Source organism: Stegodyphus dumicola, chromosome 8 (assembly GCF_044657685.1).
Source record: "Stegodyphus dumicola isolate Sdum_Otavi_A_Nest chromosome 8, ASM4465768v1".
Lineage (NCBI taxonomy): Eukaryota > Metazoa > Arthropoda > Arachnida > Araneae > Eresidae > Stegodyphus > Stegodyphus dumicola.
Genome location: NC_140775.1, coordinates 137719309 through 137738002, shown reverse-complemented (window position 1 = coordinate 137738002; position 18694 = coordinate 137719309). Strand labels below are relative to the sequence as shown.

The window sequence follows — 18694 nt, the reverse complement described above, 5'->3', positions numbered from 1 at the left end:
TACCAAATTTCGGTTAAATTTTGCTAAATCATTATAAACATTATGTCCAAAATTTTTTAGATTAGAAATTTCTGCAGTTGCGTCTTTGATTTTTTCACTCCTATTCATTAGGTCTTACAGAGATCTACTCAGCCTAGTGTTAAGTGTTACCATTGTTCGAGCTATAAGTTCTTCGTTTCCGCGCAGCTATTGAAGAGACAATTTAAAGAGTACTGTCATTCGATGTGCCTAAGTTCTGAAATTTATTTTTCAATTTATAGTGGTACTGAACTGAGTTATTAAACGCAATATACGCACTATTTACTAATTTAAATATTTGCTTCATTTCTTAACAATTTACCAACTTTTAAAATTTTAAATGCGCTGAATTTTATTATGCCTAGATAATAACTATGGTCATTTTCGGCGTTACTAAAGTAAGTGAAAGAAGTTTCAACAGCATGTTTCCCGCAAAAAGAGTGCTTTTTTAAAAATAATAATTGATTGTTTTAACTATTCTTCATTCCAAAACATGGAATAAAATTAAAGATAAAAATTTCTATCCTGATACTTAAAGATGTTCTATATTTACATCCCTGTGAATGTTAAAAGTGCCATTTTGTAATGTAAATAAAACTGCCAAGGAGCAGATGATTATTTATACCTTCAAAAGTAAAGTTACAGTTAAAAAAATAATTTCTTAGCAGACGAGTTTTTTATAGCAAAGCAAAATCTATGTAAATCACAGTTCTCTATCTATATTTAATACTTCGATTCCTAAGACTTTGACTAGCAAAGGAACGATATCAATTCTCTTTTGTGAACTTATGTGGTGCCAAGAGTAGAATATTTTGACAGTTCTAACAAATAATTTTAGTTTTGAAATATCGTAATCAAGAGGTAACAAATAAGATAAATTATTTTCTTCTGAATTCTGTAATGAAGAATTTTCCAGTCAGTCATTTAACTGGTATTTTTAGCTTAGTACATGCGATTTAGTTTTAAAACACGTTATACACCTCATTGGTCCATTTGTTTGTAGATGATTAAAATTTTATCTCATGTTTCATATCATACTATTTTAGTGAGAAATCATAGAGAAGAGCAAAAATATTTTTATTGAATCAACACAAGTTGGTAACTTTTATGACAGATACATTGCAATAAATATTCGAAACTAAAGCCGCCGCCTTTGAAATACACAGATGGTTGTGCCCAGGAATAAAATGATCGTGGATTAGCAATTACTGAAGTGAGTTGCTAGCTCCTACTCTAAAAGAGGAAAAAAGTATAAACATTTTCATAGCACCCATTAAAAAGAATGTTTTTAAGCAAATACATTTTTAGGCACTTTAATATAAATTTAGAAATAAAAATAAATACGTAAGGAAAATGAATAAGATGAATAGTTTTAGAAATAAATAAAATTATTCACTTAGTAAATCTAATAAAATTTCACTGAGAATATTTTACAGCCATGTTAGTAGTTTTTTTACATTTTGTTAACACCTTCGAAAAGATATAATTTAGAGCTAAACATAAATAGAAAACGTAGATATAAGCATTTTCACCATATTAAAAAAATGGACATACCACAGTTTTAGGAAACTTATTCATTTCCACAACTATAAAACATGAACTTTTTAATAATTTTAGAAAAGTATTTTCTTAAATATAATTATAAAGTACAACCGCCAAAAACAAAATGCGTTCTTGACATAACTCACTTTAAAACATTTAAAGGCCATAGTAAATAAATAATAAATATGATGAACAAGCAATAATTATTGTAAATAATAAATATAAAAATCATGTGTATTTTCGTTCTCTTTTGAGTCTTGATTTTACGCAAAATAGAGAGAAAATGTCTCATATAAACGTCGTATTAAGGTTGCACTAGATTTTTATAATTAGCTACTCATTTAAAGATACAAGACGTATGCAACCATTAAAGGCAGCGTTTTCCTTTTGATTGTATTAGACTGTATTAGGCCTGCTGATGAAATACATGGTATTAAATTTATTCCCTTAGAAATTAAACTTAAATATACATTTATATACTTGTTTTCGTTGGAGTTACACTCCTTGAATAAGTTTTCTTATTATAATTTCTGTTTATTATATTCATGTATAAAATATTAAGCGTTTCACACAGCATATTTTAAAAACTTGTAAGGATTATGTTAATTTTATTAACAGTTAAATTTTAAGTTAAAGTTCCTTTCCTGTCAAATTCTTAACTTCAACTTACTACTTCCGGACAGAATGTAGTTTTGGAATTTGCTGAATATTTAATGAGAAGGAGCGGTATTTAAACCACGAAGTTACTTACTGAGACAGAGAGAGAAACAGAGTTTCTGAACTACGCGCGTCTGCCTTTTTGGCCGCTCTCTCTCTCAAAGCTATTTTTACGCTCGGCCGTACTCAGGCCCTTGCTAAGCTTCGTAGAAAAAATAGGTTAAGGGGCCAACTCTCATTGAACCTTGATAGCTTTGGCTATACTTAGTTAGTTAATCTTAGTTTTAGTTTAATTCTTAGTCTTTTAAGTTCAAGTCCAAAGTGCGGACTTTATTTGTTCACTCCCAGGCGGAGTTTTGTTAAATCTTATCGAAGCAATAAAGGGTTATTTACCCTTCTCTCTTGTTGTTTCCTGTCTTCGAACTCTAGCGATTATTCGCTTATCAGTTCCTAGGTTCCTCACTTCCAACATTAACTTAGAATTTCAAGTGAGGGACCTTACAATTGGCGCCCGAAAAGAATTCTAAACGGACCATGTCGTTAGATTCCGGGAAGTTTACTTTGACCCCTCCGACCTTTCAGGTCCCTACAACATCCAGTAGAAGGGTTTGGATTCCTCGTGGAAACGCTGCATGCAGCCATGAAACCAACAGCCACTTTCGATGGCAAGAGCTCAGTCCTCACATTTTTGGAGCAACTAGACCTACATTTCACCTTACACCCTGTGAATCAGCTACAAAAAGTGATCATCGCTACAGTTTTAAAAGGTCAAGCCATTAGCTGGCAGAAGAGTATAGGAAAGTTCTTGCTGGGGGACCCAGGATCTGAATCATATAACTGGGAAAATTTCAAATCTACATTAATAAAAGCATTTCCAGTTGTTAAAGATCGTGCGAAGCTTGAATCAGAATTATATAGTAAATACCAAGGCGGTTTCGAGGATTTGACAGAGTTCATTTTAAGAAAAGTTAATATTTTTAATCTATTATACGGGAAAAGGCCCGATAAAGAAATTATCGAACTAATTTTACCGCATCTTCTACCGTCAGCGCAAGATTTTCTCGAAGTGCGTAATCCGCAAACGTTGGAAATTCTGTTCCAGCTTGCAATGAAATTTCAAAGTAGAAGAAACTCAGAGAAAGCGCGTGCAAGTCCGTTTGGCCAGTACTCAAGATTTACTTCCCAAAAGAAACCACAAGTTCATTACAAGGCGTATCGGCAGACGGGAAAAAGTGAAAAGTTTAATAGCAAGAGCGCAGATAAATCTAAGGGCGGTGGATATAAAAATTAGCGAAAAGAGGCGGCAGGTAACCAGACTTTAAGCGCAAACCGGTGCTCGAGAAGGGGCAACGGTCACCGAGTGGGCCAGAAGACCCCTCAGAAATTTGTTTAAATACAGTCGTAGTACAAAATCTTGCTATGCCGGAGGTACAGATTTTGGTAAATAATGTACCAACCACTGCACTCCTGGACACAGGGGCACAATGTTCATTCCTATCGGAAAATTTTTTCAAAAAACATTTTCTTCGTTACAGACTGTTTAAAGCGACGGGACAAAAAGTAGTTGTAGCCCAAGGCAAACAGTTCGTATGTTTGGAGTAAACCGCACTGCATGTTCAGATTAAAAACGAGGTCCTAAAAATTAATTTTTTAGTCGTGAAAAATTTACTCACATCAGTGATATTGGGGATCGATTTTTTACGCGCATCCTGCGCAAATCTTAATTTACAGAATTCTACGTTTCAGGTGCACATGGACCCGGTAGAAAAGATGAAATTTCCATGCCCGAATTGAATCTACAACATTTGAATCTGGAAGAGAAAAAGAAGATTGAAGGATTGGTAAGAAAATTTAATTCTCTGTTTAACGAAAAACCTGGGTTTTGTCAGGTAGTTAGTCATTCCATAGACACTGGGAATGCCCCTCAAGTCCGGTCAAAACCTTACCGGTACCATAAAGTAAAAGAAGAAATTTTGGAAACTCACATAAAAACTATGTTAAAGAATAAAATAATTGTACCAAGCACGAGCCCTTACGCAAGTCCGGTGGTCCTTTGTAGAAAAAAGAACGGGCTACCACCTGAACACGCGGACGCGTATAGGTTTACAGTTGATTATCGTAAGCTGAACAGTATAACAAAATATCCCACATATTCCCTACCAATAATTGATGAAATCATCAGAAACATTCGCTCGACTAAATTCATGACAACCCTAGACCTCACGTCGGGTTACTTTCAAATCGCCGTGAAGCCGGAGGATGTCCAGAAGACCGCGTTTTATAACAAAGTCAGGCGTCTACGCCTTTTAAAGAATGCCCCTTGGTTTGAGCGGAGCGCCAGCTACGTTCCAAAAAGCTATGGACATAGTCTTAAAGCCAGTTTTAGGTAAAAGTACAATAATTTATTTTGACGATATCATAGTTACCAGCGAAACATTAGAGGAACATTTGAAACATTTGGAAGAAGTTTTTGCCTTACTTAACGAGGCCGGTTTCAAAATAAATGCAAGAAAATGCAAGTTCGCGGAAAAGAAATTGCGATACCTCGGGTACAAAATCTCTAATAAGGGCATAGAGACTGATGATTCAAAAATTAAGTCAATTTAAAGTTATCCTCCCCCAGATACGGCTAAGAAATTATCTTCATTTTTGGGCTTATGTTCCTATTATAGAATGTTCATAAAAGACTTTGCGAAAATAGTTGAGCCTCTTCTAGTGCTAAAAAGAAAGAAAAGTAGATTTTCTTGGACAACCGAAGCGAACACCGCGTTTGAACAGCTAAAGAATGCCCTAATCAATGCCCCAGTCCATAAATTACCAGAAGGCGAGCAAGGTCTAGAAATTTCAGCGGATGCATCTGATTATGCAGTTGGAGCGGTGCTCTCCCAAAATGGGCAACCTATAGCTTTCTTTTCGAAAACCTTGAATGCTACGCAAAGGAACTATTCCGCTACTGAGCGAGAAACGCTCGCTGTGTTATTAGCAGTTCAAAAGTTTCGTGTCTACTTCGGAAGTTCACCGATAACGGTCTACTCAGATCATGCGGCAGTGGGTCGCTTGTATTCAAGAAAAAATTTATGGCCTCGCTTGATACGTTGGACTTTAAAATTACAAGAGTTCAACTTAATTATAAAACACACTCCGGGAAAGGAAAACTTGGTCGCCGATGCCCTTTCGCGAAAGAAATTGATGAAGAGGGAAACACAATCAAGTGTGCCATGCTCACCTCAAGAGTTATTGAGTCCCGTAAAACGATAATCGAAGAATTAAAAAAGGACCCAGAGTTTAAAGACATTTACGCATACCTGGAAGACCCTGAAAAATTTGAACATATAGATTTAACGGCTATTCGCAATAGGGAACAGCATTATGAAATAATCGACAAATTGTTATTTTACACAAAAGTAACTAATGAAAATCAGGAATACCGACCAGTAATCCCAGCGAGTCTACGTTTAAGTATCTTAGAGGAGTTGCACGATCTACCTTCTGCAGCACATTACGGGATACGAAAAACACTAAAGAGGGTACGCGAAGCGGTTTATTTTCCGCAGTTACAGAAAGTTGTTACGGCGTATGTAAGTCGTGTCATATGTGCCAATTAATAAACGATATTAATTACAGCCCGGCCGGGTATTTAAAAAACATAAAGACCACTTTTCCAAACGAAATAGTTGGAATAGATTTGCTAGGACCCTACCCTAGGACAAAAATAAATAAAAACAGATATCTTTTAACAATCGTTGACCATTTTTCAAAATGGGTAGAAATAGTCCCTCTTAAACGAGCTTCAGCTAAAATAGTCGCAGATTCGTTCTTAAATAAATATATTTTAAAATACGGGCCCCCACTAAAAGTAATATCAGATAACGGAAAACAGTTTGTTAGTAGTATATTTAAAAATTTGTGCACAGGACTTGGCATACGCCATCTAAAAATGGTACCATATAGACCGCAGTCGAATATAGCGGAACGTGTAAATAAGAATATTGTAAAAATTATCAGGGGATATGTGAAAACTTTCATGACCGCTGGGACAGCTGTGTCAATGAGTTAGGTTATGCCTTGAGAACCGCAAAGCACGATACTACGCAGAAAACCCCCGCGGAGTTATTTTCAGGAAGAAAAATCATAACGCCGTTGGATAAGCTATTCTTTGTACAACAGCGATAAGAAGAATTCAAGTTAAAAGACGGTCAAAAAATTATTGACGAAGCAATTAAAAGTTCTGATATAGCAAGACAAAAACAAAAACTTTATTATGATAGAAATAGAAGGGAATTGGCATATAAAGTGAGACAAAAAGTTCTTAAGTTGAAATATTCGTTATCGTCGGCACCAGAAAACAGAGTTGCGAAGTTTGAGCCCAGGTTTGAAGGGCCGTACATGGTGGAAAGAATAAGAGAAGCCACGTTTTATTTAAAGGCCGAAAATGGACAGCAACTGATGGCAAATATCGATCGGTTAAAACCTTATTACAGTCGCACTGACTTTTAAATATTGCAGGATTTATTACAGGATCCTGGAAGTAAGGAGAGAAGCCCGCCAGCTCAGGAGTACAGCTTGGGTCCCCCAACGCAAAAAAGAAAGCAGAGCCAACAAACTTTGATCAGGGAAACCCATACCACTAAGGCAAGCGCACAAAAAAGGAGGAAGTTAGCACCGACAGATCAACGAGTCAGAATCGATGAGGCTGCAAAAACTCAAGTGCCATCGACCACAAGAGGGAGGCCTGCTGACAAGGTTCCAGGAAAGAAGAAAATTTAACGACGAATTAAAACTAGAAGTAAAGCACAGTTTCCAGCATCAACAACTACAAGGCAGACCCAAGGAGGACCAGCGTGGAGACCGAAAAGACAGAAAAGACCAGTAGACCCAACCGTGCCGGAGCAACAAGTTAGAAGGGCCAAGAGAAGATTCAAAGACCCTGAAGGACGGAGAGTCCCACCGGAGCCAAAAAGGAAATTGGCATTCCAGAATCCACAACCTGCGCGCAAGAGTCCCAGATTCCTACATAAGGGGAAAAAAGGAAAGCACTGGAACTAAATGGAACGAAATATCAAACATCGAGAAGAAGATTGGAGGTTATCAGGTTTTCTACATTTGATCAGTTCTGTAAGGACAGGATGCAGGAATACAGAAAAAGATAAGTGAAATTTTTTTTGCTAATTTTTCTTTGAAGTTCAAATTATATCATATTGTTGTAAGTTGATAAATATGTTTAGAAAACTTAAATCGCAGATAGCGATATTTTGATTGTAAATGTTCGTAAACATAGATTTTTATAATTGATTTTTATGTTAGTAGATTTTTATGTTAGTAATTTGGCGAGAAGCTACTAGCGTTAAATACCTTTTGTTAAGAACTCGCAAATTGCGAGAAGTAAGTTGTGAATAAGTTTAGTCGGAAGACTATTGGAATACTATAATCTGTTTACGTAAAGTTAAGATTTCGTGCAAATTTTGGTAAAGTGTAATTAAGCAACTATGACTGTTGAAATAAAATGAATTTAAAAGTAATGTGTAAATATTTAAATGTTCATGTTCATGTAGAAATGTTTGGTCTTTGTGTTGAAATATCTTAAAGATTAAAAGGACATAGAAAATAATTTTTTATTTCTGTGTATGGGAGTTATGGAAGAATGGAATGTTTATATATATGTGTTTAATGTTAGGCTCTCCAGTTAACACGTTTAAAAGTAAAATATAAGCTTTTGCTTACTACAGTAGGAAACAGTTTTCGTGTAAGGAGTCTTGGCAGGTCTAGTGTGCCAAATTTAACAAAATTAGGTGTTGTGTAGCGGTAGTTTGTTCGCAGTAACACAAAATAAAAGACCCTAAGTACATTTCAGTACATTTGCTGGAGAGCATGGGTGAAATAAATCTGTAGTATGAATGAAAGTGCATAAGGGCCAAATGATGAATTAAAAGCGTAAAAGCTAGGATTTAAAGTAAAGTTCTGTAAAGTGCATTACTAATGACATTTCCTTCCAGATATGGAAGGATCAAGACCTGACATAAGTCTAGCAGCATAAAGAATCTATATAGGAAGAAGATGTATGTCAAGATATAATGTCCAGAAAGGACGCAGTATAAATTTTATTTTTCCTAGCTTTAGTCTAGCTTTTAGAATTGTTGTAAAGTTGGCCCTGAAAACGAAACTTAGAAGTCATTTAGTTAATGTAAAAGTTGGAAGAGTGTAGTTAATGTAAGTTTTCAGACTTTAAAGTCTTAAACAAGGTCGTTTTGAGACCTTATTTTTCGAGTATTTAAAGTTTGGTCGGTAGCTATGTAAGAATTATGTTAATTTTATTAACAGTTAAATTTTAAGTTCCTTTCCTGTCAAATTCTTAACTTCAACTTACTATTTCCGGCCAGAACGTAGTTTTGGAATTTGCTGAATATTTAATGAGAAGGAGCGGTATTTAAACCACGAAGTTACTTACTGAGACAGAGAGAGAAACAGAGTTTCTGAACTATGCGCGTCTTCCTTTTTGGCCGCTCTCTCTCTCTCAAAGCTATTTTTACGCTCGGCCGTACTCAGGCCCTTGCTAAGCTTCGTAGAAAAAATAGGTTAAGGAGCCAACTCTCATTGAACCTTGATAGCTTTGGCTATACTTAGTTAGTTAATCTTAGTTTTAGTTTAATTCTTAGTCTTTTAAGTTCAAGTCCAAAGTGCGGACTTTATTTGTTCACTCCCAGGCGGAGTTTTGTTAAATCTTATCGAAACAATAAAGGGTTATTTACCCTTCTCTCTTGTTGTTTCCTGTCTTCGAACTCTAGCGATTATTCGCTTATCAGTTCCTAGGTTTCTCACTTCCAACATTAACTTAGAATTTCAAGTGAGGGACCTTACAAACTGTTAATGCGAAATACTTTATTTTTATACAAACGAAACGAAATTATATTTTCGTAAAACCGAGTTTTGAAATATCTGCTCATTTTTAGCAGTAATAATTAATTGCTTTGTGATAGATTAGTTTATTGAATTTACTTTTTTACGCTCTTTACAGTAACAATCTGACTTTAATCAAAATGCATGAGAATACTATATTGCTTATTATTAATATTGTTGTGTGCGTACGGGTTCGTAATATATTGAATGCACACAGGTCCGATGATAGGCTAATAAAATTTATTTTATCAAAATAAACATTTCAAAATTCTGGAAATATCACAGAGTATAATCAGTAGTCACACTTTAAATTAATAAGAATTTTAAACACAACGCAATGCAAAACGCGTCTAAAGAGAAATCTAACTCAGATATAGCTCAGTTCACGCGAACAACAATAACTAAGCATCTGAGAGCAGATGCTGTCTCTCCGGACTTAAATACTTTTTAACCAGCGCCGAGATATTTATAGTACTTTCTGCTTCTTGAAATTACTGGAAAGCAATATGAGGGTAGAATTACGGTTACAGATAACACAGTAATCAATTACATTTATTCAGTTTCAATGCATATTACGGTTATACAAGGATCGGACCAAAATCTCGACAAATATTCACCATGTTTGGAACCTTTTGGAGATTTCTCGCCAAATTTGGCAGCAAAATAAGTTGTCAGCTTGGCGATATCTTGCCAAATTACCGAGTTATTTATTTAGTCAATGTTGAATGCACTTCCCCTACATTCTTATTTTACGGTATAGCCTCTGTTTAGATTTTTCATGTGACGAAAGAGATATAACAATTTTACTTATAATTCTAGCAAAATTACCCATCTAGGTACAAAATTCGTAACAATATTTTAAAGTCTGCTCTGTTTTAAGCGAGAATGCAACTTTATACTTGTTGCTTTTTATGAAGCTTATCATTTTTGGAAATCGGATTATCTGAAGTGGTTTATTTAAACTTTATCGCTTAAATTTTTAAATTGCCATTGCTATGACTAAGAGCTAAAACTCGCTCGAATGAGTATTTTATATGGAGTTGAAAGAAGTAGAACAGGAAGTGTGCTATTAGTACTTGAATCTTGCACTTTTATTACTGATGAAAAGTGCTCTTTATTTATTTAGCTTTTTGGGGTAAAATATATTCTATAACACTTCTATTAATAAATTTTCTTCTTCAGTATTTAATTTAAAATAAAAACCGTGGGAGAGAGGGGGAAAAATACAAGTTTCTAGACAGCTGTTGATCATATCTGTCATTTTTCGTTAAGTATCAAAATGGAAATTTTAGACGTTTGACTTGACTTGATTTGAAAGCTGTCATCCCACCCTAAGTATGTATAAAAACCAAATCAGTGAACTGAAAATGCACTTTTGGTGGACATGTAAGCATTATAAAAGTTTTAAGGGTATTTCACTAAAACTGTTTATTTTACTTATCTGCATGTAGAAATTAATAAATATAAAATATATACCTTTCGAATACGATCGAAGTGTGTTAAGTTACACAACCATGGCATGCTGGAAGGAGGGAGAAAATACTTTTACACTTCCCCTTTTAATGGACGCCTGGGGATTAGGGCACCTAATCGCCAAATCATGGCGGTGAGGAATTATTGTCTGCCACCTTTTAGTTAGGGCTCCAATGTAGAGTCTTTAGGGTTTTGTTTGATGAGGGATACTTGAAAAATGAGCAGTGCCAGGACTCCAACCTGGACCTCTTGAAAACGCGCAGTGTGTGCTACTGTTATACTACAATAACATGCTGTAAGGAGGGAGAAAATGTCTCATAATTTATTAAAAAATGAACGTCTTGACATACACGGGTTTCGATAATCATTACTGAATAAATTATCACCTGCCCTTGTATAACCACGGTACCCAAGAGCATGACCGCTAATACGTACCTGGATATACATTTTTTCTTGGACTTAGAAAGGCAAGACTTCTCGGAGAATATTACACAAATAGTCTTTGAGTAAGTTTGTGGTTTTGTATTGCCTAATAAATATTCTGTGTTTGCTATTATAACTATGCTTTAGTGAATAATCCGTTCACATCTTTCGAAGGCTAAATGGAGGTGTGGACACTGTTTGGTATCGTGGTTAATTAGAATCAAAGGTAGCTTGGGTTCATGAGTCAATGTTCCGACATTTAGTTATGTCACAGAAATGGAATTTATTAGAAAATGTGTTAAGCAGTATAAATAAGATAAAACGATTTATTCAAGAATTAAGATGGCTGATAAGATGTCAAAATTTATGAAGAAAAGATGTATAACGATGACAGCAGTTGAAAGTGCGCAAAATATGATCTAATTTAACATGAAAAGAAACTGATAAAATGAATTATAAGTTTTAACTAGGTAATTTGAATGTAAAGAAATTGAGCTGAAACTGATTGAAGTTTCGTGAAAACGGATATGAAAATATAAAAAAAAAAACGATTTAGGTCCCTAAAATAACGCATAAAATTCAACTTACAGTTTATAACTTATTACATTAAAAATAATAATAACATACTTTGCCTTTGGAACACGCTCTTTTGCATTCTTTTTTTGTTTCGAAATTGTTGCCATTTGCTCCACATCCACCGTAGATGAATCTTTTGCATTTTTTGCCATTGTAGTACCAGCGTGGTATACGTGCTTTGCAAGGGCCTTTATCTTTCGGAAGTGTACACGGATCACCGCCTGTAATGCATGATGAAAAATGAAAAAATAAGTTTTATTTTTATTTTTTAATCTTATTCTTTTTTAAATTGAAGAGCTAGTTTCCTATAAAGGTAATGTTAATCGCTTCTGAAATTCGTGCTATCAGAAATTGTTAGTTTTGATTTGACATGTGTATATTTCCTGTCACATGAGTTATTCTCTCACATGAAATGTGAGCTGTATACTGCCATAGGAACACAGGTTTTAAAGTCTACAGTTACCTGAATACTTCATGAAGTAGTGTTATATACCAGAAGACCGACTATTCTGCTCACTGCAGTGTGCTCCGCCTACTGCAGTTTACAAAAGAGTGAGTTTAACACGGTGAAGACAACATATGCATTGGACCAGACGACAGCGGAGCATCGCGCTTTTTATAGATGAGTCGAGATTCAGCCTAGACTCTGATTCTCTACCTATCGGTATCTAAAGAGAGTCTAGAACATGATACCATCCCTCCACCATCAGGGAAAAGGATCATAACGGTAGTGGAGGTGTAATGGTTTGCGCAGGTATTACGTTGTACTGCGCACAGCTCTGCATGTGTTTGACGAAGCTTCCCTGACTGGTATGAGATAAAAAGGTGAGATTTTAGAGCCCTATGTTATACATTTCAGGTCCGCAGTAGCTCCTATGTTCCGGTTCATGAAACTACAAGACTCGTCTACATACGACTCACCACGTCGACGATTAGCTGGAAAGTGAGGATATTCGCCGCATAGATTGACCAGCCAGATATCCTGATATCTGACCTTAATGCCACAAAGCATGTCTGAGACGTTCTTGGGAGGGCAATTTCATCTCGCCATCCCCTTCCGAGAACTTTTATGCGTATATAAAATGACTTTTGAATGGTATCTGATATTGATACTATGGTGCAAGAAGAGGGTATTGCATTGAAGGAGGAAGTTCAGGTCTTATTTCCAAACAGGTGGATATGCTAACTTTTCAATTTAAACGTCATCCGAGAGAAATAGTCCCCGCCCCTAAAAAGAAATTGTTGTTACTAACAACATTTTTGACTTTTCCCACTTATCATCTAGTGGAAGCAGGCTTAAGTGAATAATTTCCTGCGGAAAACGAGAAACAGGTTGAATATTGTTGCGGATTTGGTATCTAAATAGCTAATGTTAGTAGAATTGTTATTAAATTGTTTCATTTCCGCATGCAATGCTGCGCGTGACAAGAGAGAGCTAAGCCGAAAAAATTAAAATACAGGAGCACGTGCATTTAATAAATAAATATCTCTTTGTGCATTTAATAAATAAAATCTGAAATGTTTTAGATTTTAAATTACGTCCAAAGGGGCGTTTTTTAACATTTTGTGTGTTACCTTTCTTTATTAAATATCATGTTCCTCGCACTTAAACCATAAGATCCAGTGCAACAGCAATATCGCAAAATAGTTTTAAAACGAGCATATCTTTAGAATTTCCGATACAGAGACTCACGCGCTGGAGATAAAAATGTTTTTTCTGCACAACGTTGCCATTTCTCGCTTTGAAATCCTTGAGTTTGTTAATCAAAAATTCGTCAAAGTTTTAAAAAATAGGAAATCGATCATAAAACAAATTTCAAATTTCAAATTTGGTCTTCCACGTGCTCATATTCGTTGGAGGATTACGTTATTCAAAATTCGATGACTCTATGTACCGTTGTTTTATCACAATACGAGAAATATACATACATTTATGCAGATTTTTCATTATTTAATTTCTTGAAATATAATGCAGGACTCTAACATTTTGTGGCAACAGTTTGAAAAGTGAACCGACATTTATGAGTCCGACGCAAAATGCCAAAACGAAACTAATAGTACTTCGGGATTCAAATCCCTTTGGACTAAAAAACAAAAAAAAAAAAAACATTTTTACGTGCAGAGCGCAAAACTGTGTATCAGAAATTCTAAAGATATGCTCATTTTAAAATTATTTTGCGATATTGCTGTTGAACTGAATTTTATGGTTTAAGTGTAAAGAACATTATATGATAAAGAAATGTAACACACAAAACGTTAAAAAAAACGCCCTTTGGGCGTAATGTAAAATCTAAAAGCTTTCATTATTTTTATTTTATTTTATTTATTTATTTATTTTTACTTGTTAATTCTGTTGCGGTTTGAATGTTCTTATGTGGTTTCTTTTTTTAATCGAGTGTTCCCCCCTGTGGGTTTTAGCCTTTTTTCTGCATATATTACGGAAACGGCGTATAAACGTTTGTAAATTTATTTAAAGATGAGGGGGGATCCAAAAGGGTTTCCCCCTGAAATAAATTCATATATAAAACCCCTCAAAAAGACTTTACATTTTTCTTGAAAAGGGTAAGTGAAAAAATTTTTCTTGTATTGTTCGTTTTAAAGTTGCTTATTTTAATATATTTTGTATTTCTTTTTGGCTCAATCCTAGAAGATTGGAAAAGCTAACGTTGGGCAATTCTCTGATATTTTTTTTAATGAAAATAGATCGATATGTACATGGGCAAAGCCAATGCAGTGCGCAATGCCCACGTTGTGCGCGATGCCGAGTTTGTGCAATTCTGGGATGTTTTTTTTTAAGTGAAAATAGATCGATGTGCACATGGGCAAAGCCAATGTGGTGCGCAATGCTGAGTTTGTGCAATTCTGGGATTTTTTTAAGTGAAAATAGATCGATGTGCACATGGGCAAAGCCAAAGTGGTGCGCAATGCCGAGGTTGTGCGCGATGCCGAGTTTGTGCAATTCTGGGATGTTTTTTTAAGTGAAAATAGATCGATGTGCACATGGACAAAACCAATGTGGTGCGCAATGCCGAGGTTGTGCGCGATGCCGAGTTTGTGCAATTCTGGGATTTTTTTAAGTGAAAATAGATCGATGTGCACATGGGCAAAGCCAATGTGGTGCGCGATGCCGAGTTTGTGCAATTCTGAGATTTTTTTTAAGTGAAAAGAAATCGATGTGCACATGGGCAAAGCCAATGTGGTGCGCAATGCCGAGGTTGTGCGAGATGCCGAGTTTGTGCAATTCTGGGATGTTTTTTTAAGTGAAAATAGATCGATGTGTACATGGGAAAAGACAATGTAGCCAATGTTTCAAATTGTGGCCAACAAATATTATCGCCCTGTATTATATTTAAAGGAATTAAACGATTAAAAATCTTCATAAATGTACGTATGTTCCCTCATTTTGATAAAACAACGGTACCTAGAAACATCAAATTTAGAATAACGTCGTCCTCCAGCGAATATGGGCATCTGGAAGCCCAAATTTGAAATTTGGAATTTGTTTTATTATCGTTTTCATATTTTGTAAAACTTTAACGAATTTTTGATTAACATACTGAGGAATTTCAAAGCAAGCAATGACAATGCTCTACAGATAAAAACATTTTAATCTCCAGCGCGCGAGACTGTGTATCGGAAAATCTAAAGATATGCTTATTTTAAAATTATTTTGTGATATCGCTGTTGAACTGAATTTTACGGTTTAAGTGCGAAGAACATGATATTTAATTAATAAAGGTAACACGCAAAGTGTTAAAAAAAATGCACATTTGGGGCGTAATGTAAAATCTTAAATTTCAGATTTTATTTTGTTTTTTAATTACATTATATTTGTTGTCTTTTTTTTAATTTCCTATCGTTGACAATATTACCTATCGTAGCTTTAGATATCGAAAAGCCATGGCTTTCACAGCGCTTTTTAATAAATAGATACGAATAAATTTCTTCGGAGAGAGCACAAATGTCCGAAGACAAATTGTCAATTAGCAGACGATAATTTATGCTTTCAAAACTATACAGTGTCTCAAAAAAGTGATGGGACACTTGTGCTTTACAAAAGGAAACTGCAATAAAATAAATTAAAAAAAACATGTAAAATTTTTTGTAGGTGTGTTTCATACTTAAATTTAGTAACAATTATTACATAACATACATTTTCTCAAAATATTAAAATATTAATTTAATAAAAATACAATTGTTTAGAACGGAGCAGAAAATGGCTCACTTAAGTGATGGGACACTTACTTTTCCATCAAATATTTATCCAAAAATTTTACTTTTTAAAAGGTTTTTAATATTTTGTTGGATTTCCTTTTACTTTTAAAACATGATTTAATCTTCTTGGGATGGAGTCGACTAATTTTTTTGTGATTTCTGGAGTGATTTTACCCCATTCTTCTTGAAGCACCGATTTTAATTGTTGTTTTGAAGAAATGGTGTGTTTGCGAATTCTTGATTCCAATTCTTGCCAAATATTCTCTATGGGATTTAATTGTGGAGATTGTGGGGGTGTTTTTATTATTTCAGGACAGTTGTACAGCAGCCAGAGTCTAACGTTCAAAGCATTGTGTTTGGGGTCATTGTCCTGGTAGAATTTAAAATCGTTATGGAGGTTCAATTTTCGTGCTGAAGATTTCAAATTTTGATTTAAAATGTCAATATACTTGTACTGATCCATTATACTGTCAATAAAAACAAGATTACCAACTCCAGCGGACGACATACACCCCCATACCATAACTCCTCCTCCACCATGTTTTACTGTTGGCACCAAGTTCTGTTTGCGAAATTCTTCCCTGGGTTTTCTCCACACCAAGATTCTACCGCCAGAACCAAATATATTAAATTTACTCTCATCAGCAAATATAACTTCATTCCAGTAATCAGAATTCTTATTTATGTTGGATTTTGAGAAAGCCAGTCTGAGTTTTCTATTCTTTTCACTTACGAAGAATTTTTTCCTGGCTGCTCTACCGTGATATCCAGTAGATCGAATTACTCTTCTAATAGTCTCAGAATTAACAATTACTCCATATAATGCTTGTAAATCAGCAGCAACTTTAGGAGCACTCATTCTTGGATTTTTTTTTAAATATTTCGAACGATAATTCGCTTTATTCCATTGGATAGCTTTGATGGTCGGCCAGGTCTTCTTTTATCCTGAATCATATGATCCTTTTTATATCGTTTAATGATATTGAAAACTGTTGAATGACTGAAGTTAACTGTTTCAGTAGTTTCTCTAATAGATTTTCCACGTTCAATATGCAAATTAATAACTAATTTTCGAATTCCAGGCAAAGTTTCTTTTCGTTTAGCATTCATGGCTGCACAGAGCTAAAAAACACAAAAATTCCAAAACAAACTTGACAGAAATACTGCAGACGATTTTATAAATTATTGGCAATTGCTTTTGAGTAAAAATAAATACCCCAAAAGATATTTTTATTGCTTACTTCAGACGATTTTTGTTGCATAGTACGTAGTGTCCCATCACTTAAGTGAGCCATTTTCTGCTCCGTTCTAAACAATTGTATTTTTATTAAATTAATATTTTAATATTTTGAGAAAATGTATGTTATGTAATAATTGTTACTAAATTTAAGTATGAAACACACCCACAAAAAATTTTACATGTTTTTTAAATTTATTTTATTGCAGTTTCCTTTTGTAAAGCGCAAGTGTCCCATCACTTTTTTGAGACACTGTACTTGCAGTTAAAAAGAATTTCCAAGCAGACGATTTCTTGTGGAATTTTTACTTCGTAATTTGAGCAGTTAATTCATTTGCCGTTTTGAATGTTCTTATGTGGTAGTTATCAATCGAGTGGTTTTATCTGTGTGTTTTTGCCATATTTCTGTATATATTTCGTTAAATAAACAAACGCTATGGATTTATCTGTGATGCTGAGAGAGGTGAGTGAATGTACATATAAATTTATTACTTTATTGGAAATGCAAGGGAAACGTGCCGTCATTGTCAAAAAGACTTTTTATTTTCCTGAAAAGTGAAAATATTTTTTCTTTTTAAAATTGCTTATTTTTAATATTTTCTTACTTTCTTTCATTGTGAGAAATTAGATTTTTTAAATGTATTAATGTGTAGAATTCTAATACGAAAGTATAAAACGTAGTTTAGGAATTTAAGAAACATGGAAATGAAAGCTGTGTATGATGTTGATATTCAATAATAAATATTTTCCCCTTTTTTATTAATATAAAGCTTAAAAATTTTTAGAAAATAATGAAGATTGTTTACTTACTAGTATGTAAGAGATAGTGTCGTTACGTAGCAATAAGGTAATTTTGTAAAGATGATAAAGTTAAAATGTTCCGCAATATGAAATTAAAATTTAAAAAAAGCTGTTTTTATTTGTTATACAAATAAAACCCTGTAAAAATAACACTGTATGAGAGACTGCGACGTTGTTTACAGTTTTAATAACTGTTACAATTCACTTACCGTATTTAATAGTTTGAAATACAAAAAATTTAATATACTTATTTCTACATCTGTAGAGAATACATTGTGACGTCACAATTTTAGTCCCACCCATTTATGAACGTCACGTAGCTCCGCCTTCGCAACTTTGTTTATACAACGTTTACTGGCGATTTTCAAAAAATCGCCGCTACTGAAAATCGCCAAGCAGTGGGCACATTTTCACCAATGCACGTGCTCCTATATTCTGGCTTAGCTCCTATATTCTGGCTATTCTATTTTCTGGCTTAGCTCTATAACAAATATAAATAGTACGCCTTTATGGATCTTCAGTTGGTACAATATAATACAATGCAAATAAATTCTTACTATAAAATAAAAAGATTACCATATCAACATCAAATATAATTTTTTATTCACCAGCTCAGTATTCAAAAATCTCATCTTCTATATTTTAATAAACAAATCGAATTCTAAAGATAAAAACTGTTGTCGAAAACGATAATACAATAACATGCAAAGTAAACATTTATAATTATTAAAGTATTATGAGTATTAAAATATTGTGAGTTACTTTCAAACTAATTATTTATATTTTATGCCGTTACATTCACTCCCCTTCCAGTAACGACCGTTACGTTAGAAAGATTGGAAGTAGTAATAGTGCATC

At 34.2% G+C, this 18694-nt stretch overlaps 1 protein-coding gene across 1 annotated transcript in view; it reads right to left on the bottom strand.

Annotated features, from left to right (window-relative positions):
- LOC118194974 (papilin-like) overlaps nucleotides 1-18694 on the bottom strand; it is a 92204-nt gene that overhangs the window by 34707 nt on the left and 38803 nt on the right. Inside the window, exons 6-7 of the mRNA XM_085823035.1 lie at nucleotides 11635-11804; nucleotides 5523-5532 (exon numbers count right to left, since the gene is read on the bottom strand). Coding sequence (XP_085679161.1) covers nucleotides 5523-5532; nucleotides 11635-11804 — 180 coding nt within the window. The remainder of the gene's footprint in view (nucleotides 1-5522; nucleotides 5533-11634; nucleotides 11805-18694) is intronic.